The 12,917-nt window shown below is 39.9% G+C and overlaps 1 protein-coding gene across 1 annotated transcript in view; it reads left to right on the forward strand.

Moving 5' to 3' along the window:
• LOC121282470 (sodium- and chloride-dependent neutral and basic amino acid transporter B(0+)-like) overlaps positions 1–12,917 on the forward strand; it is an 86,562-nt gene that overhangs the window by 11,774 nt on the left and 61,871 nt on the right. Inside the window, exons 3-6 of the mRNA XM_041196173.1 lie at positions 6,982–7,113; positions 9,035–9,202; positions 10,410–10,548; positions 11,369–11,501. Of these exons, the coding sequence (XP_041052107.1) occupies positions 6,982–7,113; positions 9,035–9,202; positions 10,410–10,548; positions 11,369–11,501 (572 nt within the window). The remainder of the gene's footprint in view (positions 1–6,981; positions 7,114–9,034; positions 9,203–10,409; positions 10,549–11,368; positions 11,502–12,917) is intronic.

Here is a 12,917-nt window from a genome sequence, read left to right on the forward strand (position 1 = left end):
CTGATCCAAACAGACCATACACTATGGGTACCTTTAAGCAATAAGAATAACTATCCAGTATCCTGTCAGAAACGTATACAGGAGCTGAATGACAAACCATAAAATGATGATGATATGCACGACAAGATGATAATTGGAGAACAGATGTTTTACACCATCAATCTCATGAACAACATAGATACCATCACACCATCCGAAATGTTTGCTGTGATTCGTAGTCCTGGAGTGCAAATACAATCAATCCTCCCGGCTGTCACAGATGTTCTGTATTATGGATACTAAAGGCCGAGCAATTGTAGGTCTACCAGCATGCACTAGTAACAAGCTATAGAATCAGTTAGACCTTATATGACAGATCAGTCTTGGAAACTGCTCCTATCACAACTTAAAATCAAAATATCCAGAAAATTGGCAGTTTCAAGGGAACTGCAATATTGTTACCCTTACAAAATACCCCCATTAGAAGAGTTAAATCTGAGCTTTGCAGGTGCAAAACTTTTCTCGAAGCTTGATGCCAAGCATGGCTACTCCCAAAAGATCTCCTAAGAACTTACTGCATTTCATACCCCATTCAGATGATACTGTTTTCAAAGGCTAACTGTTAGCCAGCATCTCTTTCAAGCTCAGAGGGACCACATTCCTTGTAATGTACCAGGATGCATCTGTATCACTGATGATATTGCTGTTGTGGGAAGAAAAAAGTAAGAACATGACCATAATCTGCGCCTACTGATGCAAGCGGCACATAATGAAGAATTGGTGCTTAACAGACTGAAATGTAACAACAACATGAGGCAGATAAATTTCTTTTGTTCTATTAATTCCAGTGCTGGAATACAAGTAAAGCAGAGGATATTAAAGCCATGTCAACTCCTCAGGATGAGGGCAATCTTCAGAAATGTCTTGGTCTCCTGAATTTTTTGTCTCCATACATTCTCAATTTTACTTAAAAATTGTCATCGCTAAGGGAATTGTTGAGAAAGGATGTGCCTTTCCTGTCGCACAAAGACCACCGACACCTCTTCAGTGCTCTGTAACAGTCATTATCAGAGGCATCAACATTGCAATTTAATGACCCTAGGGAGACAATTACCTAGGAGATATTGCCTCACAGAAAAGTCTGGGAACAGGCAAACTACAAAAAGGCAAACAGGTTGCATTTGTTTCAAATCTCACTCCATAACACAATCAAACTACTCCAACATCGGATGGGAAACATTAGCTTTAGTGTTTGGAATCATGTATCTTCATACCTATCTATTTGGCAAATGATTTGTGATAACAACCAACCACAAGCCACTGGATAAAAACAAAAAACTGCGGATGCTGGAAATCCAAAACAAAAACAGAATTACCTGGAAAAACTCAGCAGGTTTGGCAGCATCGGTGGAGAAGAAAAGAGTTGACGTTTCGAGTCCTCATGACCCTTCAACAGAACTGATTTTTTTTTACAAAGAGAGGGGTGAAATATAAGCTGGTTTAAGGTGGGGGGGGGGGCGGGGCGGTGGGCGGTGGGGGGGCGGGGAGAGAAGTGGAGGGGGGTGGTGTTGTTGTAGGGATAAGCAAGCAGTGATAGGAACAGATCATCAAAAGATGTCACAGACAAAAGAACAAAAGAACACAGAGGTGTTGAAGTTGGTGATATTATCTAAATGAATGTGCTAATTAAGAATGGATGGTAGGGCACTCAAGGTATAGCTCTAGTGGGGCTGGGGGGGGCATAAAAGATTTAAAAGTAATGGAAATAGGTGGGAAAAGAAAAATCTATATAAATTATTGGGAAAAAAAACAAAAGGAAGGGGGAAGAAAGCCACTGGACATGATTTGGTGAACCACCAAGATTGCAATGTCACTTGATAAAGAATCAAGGTTATCTCTGTGAGATTAACTGAAAACCAGGTAACTTGATGGTCACGTCGGGTGCACTTAGCAGATTGCCTAACTCAGCAAAAACAGAAGATATATCCTTACATCAACAATTGACTTCATTGACATTGAACTTGAAGATGTTCTTCAACTTGATTTGGTACATTTTGTGCAGCTCAAATGCCAGAAGCTACAAGAATAATCAGCAAAAGATTCTACACCACCGGAACTGTGGAAAACCATTATTGGAGGATGTCCTGATTCAATTCAGCAAGCCCGTGAACAAATGAGACCATTCTGACCTTACTGGAATGAGCAAGACATCTCCCAGGGAGTCATTTTTAAAGACAGGCAGGTCATCGTACCAGAATCTTTGTGATCTCATATTCTTCAACTACTTCATCACTCACACATGGGCATGGATCAGATGAGGAGACTCACATGAGAAACAGTCTATTGACTGAGTATGAACAATGATATTGAAGTCATAGTCAAGAAATGTGAGGCATGTCAAGACCAAATGCCAAGTCAGCACAAAGAGCCATTGATTCCATGTGAATTTCCTACCCATCCATGTTCCAAAATTGCATCTGACATCATTCATGTCTATGGCACTGACTTCATCATCATCATTCACTACTTTACCAAGTGCCCCACTATACAACAATTGCATAATACATCAAGCTCAGCTGTTGCACCCACTCTAAGTACTATTTTCAGTTTATTTGGTGTATCTAGAGAGATCATCCAAGATAACAGTCCGCAATTTATGGATGTTTGTGAGAAGTGGAATATCAATCGCACTACTTCTCCTCATTATCCTACACCTAATGGCCTAAATGAATAAATGAGTCACACTGTGAAATCCCTAATTTTCAGATGTAGGTTGGCCAAACAAGATCGACACGTTGCAATGTTACATCTGAGAGCGACACCTCTAAGTTCAACTATTCCATCACCAGCAAAGCTCAAGTTTGGCAGGCCAGTGTGTATCAGTCTGCCTACTCTTACCCATTCTACTCTCCCAGAAACTAGAGAGCAACTTTTAAAACTACAAGAGAAGATGACCATCATGCATGATAAAAATGAAGGTACAGAATTGCCAAGTTTACAGTTGGGATAACAAGTTCACATCCAGGAGCCCACAGTAGCTAGGTGCTAACCAGACAAGGTGACCAGATTTGTTTGGAACCAAAGTTCTATAAGTCATTATACACAAAGGTGCAATGGTGAGGTGTAACTGAGGACAAATTGGATCCATTCCAGCTCTCTAACCACCATACAGTCTGGTTGCATCGAGGACAAGATCCCAAATGCAACCAGGAACAACATTCAAGAATGACAATCCCACAGGTCACTATGAGCAATCAAAGAAACCTCCAGACAAGGTTAACAGTACATGATCTGGGTGTACCAAGCAGATTATGTCTATGCTTTATAGACTCATAGGCTGGGATTTTCCACCCCTGCCCGCCACCGGGATCTTCTGGTCCTGCTGCAGGTCAATGGACTTCTGGCTGGGGCACTGCCTCACCTGTGGCAGGTCCCACCTGCAAAGGGCCGGAAAATCCCGGTCATAGATTCATCAGTTCTATACACTTATGTAATGGTAACTAAACATGAACATGTATTATAAATAGTTACACTTCTTTGGAAGGGGGCAATTGTCTTTAAAAAGAAAGGGGACTGTTGTAATATGTCTTTAAGGGTTAGCAGCATGCTATCACTAGAACGGAAGTGTGTCATCTGATACAGACTCAGTTTTACTTTGGCCTGTGATCAGAACACAGCTCTGCTGCTGATATCTTCAAGTTTTCTACCATTGTATAAATGTTCTCATATACCTAGTCTTACTAAATGAGCCCATAATGTGTTTACACAATTGCTTATGAATGTTTGGTGGCTTTATATCATGACGATAACACAACACTGAAGTATTCCTGACAGCAAGGCTGGGTGACTTGAATGAAATTAAATGGAGCTCAGATTGTTTTACTGGGAAGAATATGCAAGGTGTTTAACACTTGAGGACAATGGCAGTAGCATGTGTGCTAACAGTGGATAGACTGAGTTTTGAAAGACCCAGAAAAGTGTTGAGAATGTTGGGTTTTGCTTTAAACTGTCCATTTTCTTTCAAGTTAAGAGAGGGACTCCCAAGGATAGCTAATCAGCATTTGTATCTGCATGGAAGGCCTATATGGTTCATGTTGCCATGGAGCTGGGCTTTGCAATGGGAAGAGTCCATAGGAAGCCATTGTTGGATCGGGTTGCATGTTTTCATAAAATACCACTGAACCTCACAGACAAGGTCAATCTGCAAGAATGAGAGTAAGAGAGATTAAGAGAGAAAAAAGAGACAGAGGAAACAGAGATAGAGGCAGCAACTCAAGGAACCAGGCAGCAAGGGAGCACATGCTCAGATTGCAGAGATCAAGCTCATAAGAAGCTAAAAGGAAGCTAGATGATTCTCCTAGTTTTGGCTAGAGAGAGGGATCTCCACTTTATCCCTCATGGTGAAAATCAGTTCGGGGGCAGACATTATCCAACTGGAAAAGGAAAATGGGGCTGAGAATAGTTTTGGATTGGTTCCCAGATAATTAAGTGTCCCCATAAGTGACAGAGTAAAGACTATGCATGGACTGGGGTTTTTGGTCATTGTGAAAGTTAAATGGGGGATTTTTTTGTATGGCTTAGAGCATAAGTTGCTGACTGATATTTTATTTAGTCATTGTTGCTTTTAGTTTATTTGTTACAGTAAAAGACTTACAATTTGAAATCTTGTCATGTGATGTTTTCAGTCATTCACTGGAAGTTTTAATTTCTTCTTAAAAATTACCACTTTCTAGAGGTGAGTGCCATTGACCTCACTGTTATTTTGACTGTAAAATCCGGCCAAATATTTATCCAGATGTTTTCCTATTTCAGGATTGACTGTTATTTATGCACCAATTATCAGTGATTAGAGATTCATGAAACTTAAGAACCTGTACAAAATTGCTAGTCTTTACTTAACTTTCCTCATTAAAAAGGTGATCACCTCATACTGAAAACAAACAGGTCTGTAGAGTCAGACTCAGCTCAGAGGCTTAGTCCTCACTAGTTTAATATTCCATCATACTTCCCTACCTAACAAGCTAACTAGTACAATTTAATGAAAAAAAAATAACAGTAGCATTATGTCAATCTGGTTAATTCTTTCTGTATACTATGGTATTATTTGATGTTAAAATCATGTCTTTCTGCACTTTGACATTATGCAATTTCAACAGTATTGGTCAGAGCTTCATTTCCTGATAAGAAAATGAGAGATGTTTGATGGGAGCACAGACTGTATTTTCACCTCCTGCATTGACTTTTTAATGAACTCCCTGTAAACAACTTGGAGTAATGGAATTGCATAAGAGCCTGAATTTTCATCGCAATTGCTTTGTTTTGTATTCAGATGCTGAGTAACCCTTCAATTTGCAGTTATAACAATTAGTCCCTTTGTTAATATGAAATGGTCTTTTTAATCGTTCAACCATGTAAGATGCAGAACAGATGAGAATGACTGTCCTTGACATCAAGGTTGCATTTGAACAAGTGTGGCATCAAGGAGACCTAGCAAATCTAGAGTCACTGGGAATCAGGGGGAAAACTCTCCTTTGGTTGGAGTCATACCCAGCACAAAGGAAGATGGTTGTGGTTGTTGAAGGTCAGTCATCTCGCTCCAGGACATCACTGCAGGAGTTCCTCAGGGTAGTGTCCTAGGTCCAACAGTCTTCAGATGCTTTATCAATGACCTTCCTTCCATCATAAGGTTAGAAGTAGAGATATTCACTGATGATAACACAATGTTTAGCACCATTCATGACTCCTCAGACACTGAAGCAGTCCATGTCCAAATGCAGCAAGACCTGGACAATATCCAGGCTTGGGCTGACAAGTGGCAAGTAACATTGGTGTCACACAATTGCCAGGCAATGACTACCTCCAACAAGAGTGAATCTAACCATCGCCTATTGACTTTTAATAGCATCACGATCAGCCTGGGGGCTACCATTGATCAGAGGATGAACTGGACTAGCCATATAAATATTGTGGCTACAAGAGCCGGTCAGAGGCTAGGAATCCTGCAATGAGTAACCCACCTGCTGGCTCCCCAAAGCCTGTTCACCATCTACAAGGCACAAGTCAGGAATGTGATGGAATACTCCCCACTAGCCTGGATGAGTGCAGCTCCCACAACACTCAAGAAGCTTGACACTGCCCAGGACAAAGCAGCCCACTTAATTGGCACTACATTCACAAACATTCACTCCCTCCATCACCGATGCACATTAGCAGCAGTGTGTACCATCTATAAGATGCACTGCAGGAATTCACCAAGGGTCCTTAGACAGTACCTTCCAAACCCATGACCACCACCATCTAGAAGGACAAGGGCAGCAGATAGATGGGAACACCATCACCTGGAAGTTCCCCTCCAAGTCACTCACCATCCTGACTTGGAAATATATCGCCGTTCCTTCACTGTCGCTGGGTCAAAATCCTGGAACACGCTCCCTAACAGCACTGTGGGTGTACCTACACCACATGGACTGCAGCGGTTCAAGAAGGCAGCTCACCACTACCTTCTCAAGGGCAGCTAGGGTTAGACAATAAATGCTGGCCTTGCCAGTGAAGCCCTTATTCCATGAATGAATTAAAAAAATAGTTATTGATGTAGTCCTATTTTTGCATGGTTTGGTGCTCAGCAAGGTGCTTAAATTATTTAATTTATATGTACTTCAGTGCATGTAGGAATAGTGTGTTGGTTTTTAATTTTAATATCATTTTAGTTTAACATTACCCTTAATTTAATATCCCATCTGCCGCTCCACTGTTACCTGCTGAATTTGTTTGTCTATTTTTGTTACACATGATTGTTACATTTTTGCCTGTTTTTAACCTGCTTGCTTAGGCTATATGTGAATTTTTTGATGTAAGCCTTGCTGCAATTCAGTTTTCAAGCTGCAAAAGTGTTCCTTGAAAAAAATAGCCTTATTATTACGTACATTCCAAAACTGCATGAATAACCCTGGTCACTCTAATATCCATACAACCTATTTCACTTCCTTTTACTATATTTTCCAGGTGCGTTTCTTATTCCCTACACACTCATTCTGGCACTCACTGGAATACCAATGTTCTTCTTGGAAACTTCCTTTGGACAGTTTGCTAGCCTCGGACCTGTTGCAGTGTGGAAAGCCATGCCAATCTTACAAGGTTAATGTTTATTGAACAATACAAGCTTGGCAACTGCTTTCAATGAGCAATCATTTAATTCATAGTGATAGATTGATGGTTTAAGCAAGTCTTGGTGAAGTGTTACACCCAACTTGATCTGTAGTATCCTTTATAAAGTCCAATTCAATCAATGAATAGACAGAAACAAGAAGTGAAATTTATTCTTTTCTCATTACAAATTCAGTTCAATATTCAATCCAATATCAGGAGAACTCTCTGTCAGCCATTCAGTTACAAGCATAGATATTGAATTCATAGAACATTTTTCTAAATGAGTTATTGGTTAATTGAGTTGTTTGTTTTATTAATTTGATTTAGAGGCTCATCAGCCATTGAACGGGATTGAAGGATGTGGATCAGTACTTTCTATTGGTTTTAACAATTCATTCTTGGCATACAAGTCTCGTTGGCAAAGTCAGTATATATCGCCCATCTCTAATTGTCCTCAGAGGATTGGGATTTCAGTTGGCCTTTTTCTGAGTGTTGCAACTTAGTGACTTGCTAAGCCACAGAGGGCAATTACAAGTCAGCCATGTCGTTGTGGGACCGGAGACACATAGTGGTGGATTTTTCAAGAGGAATGGATTACCCAGCCCTGCACCATGAGCTAAAAGTCAGAGCATTATAATTATCAAGCCTAGAGCTGACAAAGGCAGGAATGATGGCTTTAGCAACAGATGAGTTGAGGCAGTGTCAGAGAAAGGTTATGTTATGGTGATGGAAGTAGGCAGTTTTGACAATGGAGTGGATATGTGGTGGGAAGTTCATCTCAGGGTCAAACACAACACCAAGCTTCCAATCTTCAGGCATCGGCCAGAAATGGAAACAATGGTGAGGGAACAGAATTTGTGGTGGGACCAAAGAAATTAGTTTGACAAGGATGACGAGGTACATTTTATTGTGGTCACAGTAACATAGAATATGATTTGTGACTTTGATAAGGGCCACTTCAGTGGTTGTCAGGGCAGAATTCTGATTGGTGGGATTCCAATATGGAATTATGAGAACGATGAGCACCTATTTTGGAAGCGACCACAGGTTCAAGGACTTTGGAGAGGAAAGGGAGGTTGCAGGTGTAGCAATAGCCTGCAAGAACAGAGCAGTCAAAGGAGGGTTTTATGAAGAGAGTGGTGATGATGACAGATTTGAAGGGGAGAGGGGACAGCACCTGAGTAGATGGAACCATTAAAAATATCAGCTAACATGAAAGCTAGGAAGGCTATTTGGATAGTTAACAGTTTGGTGGAAACAGGTTTGAGGGAGCAGGAGATGGATTTCATGGACTTGGAGAAAGCAAGGCAGCAGAAGCGATAGAGTTTAGAGAAAGATGTGAATTCAGGGCTAGGACGGGTTGAACATTCTTCACCAGTCGACTTTGTGTGACATATTCACTATCATTTATTTATTCATCTGCCTAATATATAAGTTATGCCCAACTTTCCAGGTCATCCACTGCTCAAGAGCAAATCCATTGAAGACAATCTTTAATAAGGAGGAGATGTTCATTTGCTCTGGTTCTTTCTGCAAAATACTTCCTCATTTATGAGTTTAAAAAAAAAATTTCACTACCTCAGTCTATTTTCTAAAGTTTCTCTAGTCTCTCAATGATTATATCTGCTCACTGTCCATGAGCTATGCCAGGAAGTGCTTTACTGGTGCTTTTAAAAACTGTTTTGCATGTGGAACATTGTTTGTAATAACAGTGCAAAAATGCAGCTCAAGCCTAGTTTGCATCATAATTCTACAAAATTATCTGAACATAAATAGCATATCAGAGATTAATGCTCTATTGATTACAATCAAACAAAATTGCTGAGCATGGCTAATTGAATCCAAGTGAAGTAATTATTTCACATCCATAGTTTCGAATCTAAGTTCTCTCTCTTCACTCCATTTTAAGGTGTTGGGTATGCTATGGTCCTTGCATCAACATTTGCCACTATCACCTACAACTGCATCCTCGCCTACAGCCTGTACTACTTGTTTGCTTCCTTCCAATCCCCCCTGCCATGGGCAGACTGCTTCAGTTGGTGGGGTGCAGATGAAACATGCAGCAGGACTTCCAAAGGTATTGTCTTCACTTCTATTGGGTAAAGTATAGGTTGGTTATTTTACATTCTGTGTAAAAGGATGAGGGAGAAAATGTTTTCATTTGTTTCAATGGTTATCTCCATTTTGATATTACAGTAGAAATGCTTAGATAGAAATCAGGAGTAAAAATTGTGTGGCTAAGTCACTGGGCTTTCAGGTTAGTCAATAGTATCAACTGATTTTTTTTATTGAATATAAAAATAAATTAGTTTATTTTCCATGGTAATGCTCATTGACATAATTTTATTTTACAACAGCATGTTTTTTCCTATAAACCTCTTTACTTGTTACCAGTTTTTGATTCTGTTTTGCTTTCTCAATCTTTCTGCTTTTTCTTTCACCTTTATGTCGCCTGATTCCTGGATCTGTGCTTGTGCTTCACAAATATTGTTCTTGGTAACGTATCCCTGGTTGGCCAGAACCTTTTTTCTCATTCTTTCTCCGTTTGCATGAGGTTCTTCTGTTTTCCATCTTCAGATATTTTCTTTCTCACTCTTTCAGCCCCTTAGAAACATTTTCCATTTTTCTATTTTTCTAATGTTTAGCACTCTTTGCATTTTTCTCATCTTAGTAGTCAAAAAATTTCTTATAAATGAAGAAATGATCTTGTTTCGTTTTAGGAGCAGGTACTTAGACATGCATGTGACCTGGCTTTGATTTTAAAGCAATTATTATACATAAAGGTTTTGAAGATCTGCTGAGATCAAGTCTTAGTTTAAATGTTGGGATGTACCAACCTACAAACTGACCCATACAATGTTTCCAGGGTCCTCACTTTGGAATCACCCTAGATAGGTGCCCGTATCACTTGGTATGTAATTCAGCCACTGTTACCAAAAAATGTTGGAAAATCTGGTGGAGTCAATCACGTCTATTGGGCATTGCTAGGGCCCCGTCCCGGAGTGACTCATCAAAAGGGGGTCATAATTCAAGGAAAATAACCCCTTAAAAGCCAATTGCAATCCTTTAATCCCATGTAGTATTTATGAGAAGTGACTTGGTGTAAACCAGCTGTTCAAACTGTAGACAAACTCAGAATCCAAGAACTCCATTAATATTACCATGTAATAAAAGGGATTGGACTGATTCAGTCAGAATGAAGCAGTCACCCTGATTATATCACTAGAAATGACAGCATCATTCCCAGTGTAATTTAATTCTAAAAAACATTCCACATTTTCTAGATCCACTCTGCAATCTCACTCTGGATGATGGGTATTTTGAAATCGTTAATATAACATGGCTGCATGCAAACAATGAAACTTGTCCAAATGGATCAGAAATCAACATTCCTCACCAGAGCCCAAGTGAGCAATACTGGGAGTAAGTAAATTATTACAGATAACGGCATCTATAACCTGCACAGCTGTACCAGTAGCTTCCTCTTGGGAAGCTTAGTTGGGTGAATGCCCTGCTTAATGAGTGAAAAGCTGTTTGATTTAGATAGAAGTGCTATTTACATCATACACCTGTTGCAAAATAACATCACAACTGGGGCTCTTTAGTTTGTTAAGACACCTATGTTTACTTATACTCTCAGATTATTTGACAATACTTATGCAGCGAAATATGCATTGATCATTCTTTATATTTTTGTTCCTCAATGGAAGAGATTCATTCTGGAAATTAAATGCTTCCAATTATCACTGACTCTAGTCCTTTCTTATATTTTTTAGTGAATATAGTATTGCGTTTAACCCATAGACCTGGGAACTGAATAGAGGGAAACTGTCTGGGAGCAGATACCATATTTAACAATATGAAGGAGCTGAATTCATTGGGAGACAAGTGAATAACCCAGGGAGTTTTAACAGTGCAATGTAAGGCAGCCAATGAAGCACTGTCAGGAACTCCTTCAAATCAAATCAGCTCTCCAGGGAATTTGATCAGCACTCAGTGTTTAAACATAGTTTTCTACTTTAAAAAAAAATTTGGAAATACGGAGAAAATTCTAAAGGATGCATAACTTCATCCCAACTTTTCGTAACAATTCATTTATAAAAGCAGAACCGATTCTCTTTATATTGGATATCTTTCAAATCCATTTTTATTTGACTGATTACTCTTGTATGTTGCTTCGAATAGACCAGTGTATGTAATGAAGTGTATCCTTATACAAGTTGTTCTCTGTTATTATATTCAGTAAAGTGGTTTTACGCCGTACCAGTTCAATGGATGAGATTGGGGAGATAGTCTGGCATTTAGCCCTCTGTCTGCTTTTAGCCCGGCTAATGGTTGGTGCAGCATTATCAAAAGGAATCAAATCTTCAGGAAAGGTAAAGTGATTAGTGATGAATAGAGTTAAAACTAGTGACAAAGTACAGAATTCTGCAACAATAAAACTAGAATTTATAAATCATTAGTGAAGTGGACTGGTTTATCTCACAGGTGATGTTAACAGTAACACTTTGGGCAGTGGGAGATCCATAATTCATGAGCACTTCAGGCCTGAGCAAGATCTGAAGATCTTTCTCCTGAGTGAGAGAACAGCAGCAATTCCCCCAAACCCCTGAAATGTGTCTCTCATTCTAAGAGTTTCAGTCACTGATTCAAGGTTTTGAGTGCGATCTTGAATGGAATGCTAGAGTTTGGAGAGTTGAGGGAATCTTAAATATTTTTCTAAAATTTTAATATTGCTTCTATTTAACATTTAAGTGAAAGTACTATTTAAATTCTAAATCTCATCCAGGGGCCAAAGCCAGGAGATAGATATTATCCAGTGGGGAGCAGTTGTGAATATTTAATTAAGGAAAATAGCATGAACTGTTTTTTTTGTGTACTTGGGCTTAGCCAGCCCCTTTAGTTTCAGAACATATAAATTCACACATAGTGTGACCTAGCACTGGAATGTGACTTTGAATGGAGTGCTGGAGTTTGGTAAGTTGAGGGAATTGGATGAGGAGGTGCTGCTTCACTTTTTTCTAACTTCTTCACACAGTAGGAATTGGTTCTTACACTACTACAGAGAATGATTGTTTAGTGCGTATCTGGTAAGTATCTGGTGAGTGGTTAAGATCTGTTGTATTGCTAAGGTTTAAAATCGAACAGGTATTTATGCTAAGGTTAAGCCACTCAAGTTGGGGGAGCAAAAAGGAATGTAGTGGTATCAGGGGACAGGAAAGTGAGGGGTATTGACACTGTCCTCTGCAGCAAAGAGCGAGAATCCAGAAAGCTGTGTTGCCTGCTTGGTGCCATGTTTCAGGACATCTGCTGAGGACTGGAGAGGAATTTGCAGTGGGAGGGGAAGGATCTAGTTGTCATGGTCCATATAGGCACCAATGACATAGGCAGGATGAGGAAGGAGTTTCTACATAGTCAGTTTGAGGAGCTTGGCACCAAATTAAGGGGCAGAACCTCAAAGGTAACAATCTCTAGATTATTACCTGAGCCACATGCAATTGGCATAGGCAAATAAGGTTAGAGAAATGAATGTGTGGCTCAAAGACTGGCATGGGAAAAGTTGGTTCTGGTTCGTGGGGCACTGGCATCAATACTGGGGAAAGTGGGGATTGTATCATTGGGACAGACTATATCTGAACTACGCTGGGGCTGGTGTTCTAGGGAGCCTCATAACTAGTGAAGTAACATAGAAACATAGAAAATAGGAGCAGGAGTAGGCCATTCGGCTCTTCAAGCCTGCTCCGCCATTCATTATGATCATGGCTGATCATCCAACTCAATAGCCTGCTCCC

The sequence above is a fragment of the Carcharodon carcharias genome, chromosome 9 (assembly GCF_017639515.1).
Source record: "Carcharodon carcharias isolate sCarCar2 chromosome 9, sCarCar2.pri, whole genome shotgun sequence".
Taxonomy (NCBI): domain Eukaryota; kingdom Metazoa; phylum Chordata; class Chondrichthyes; order Lamniformes; family Lamnidae; genus Carcharodon; species Carcharodon carcharias.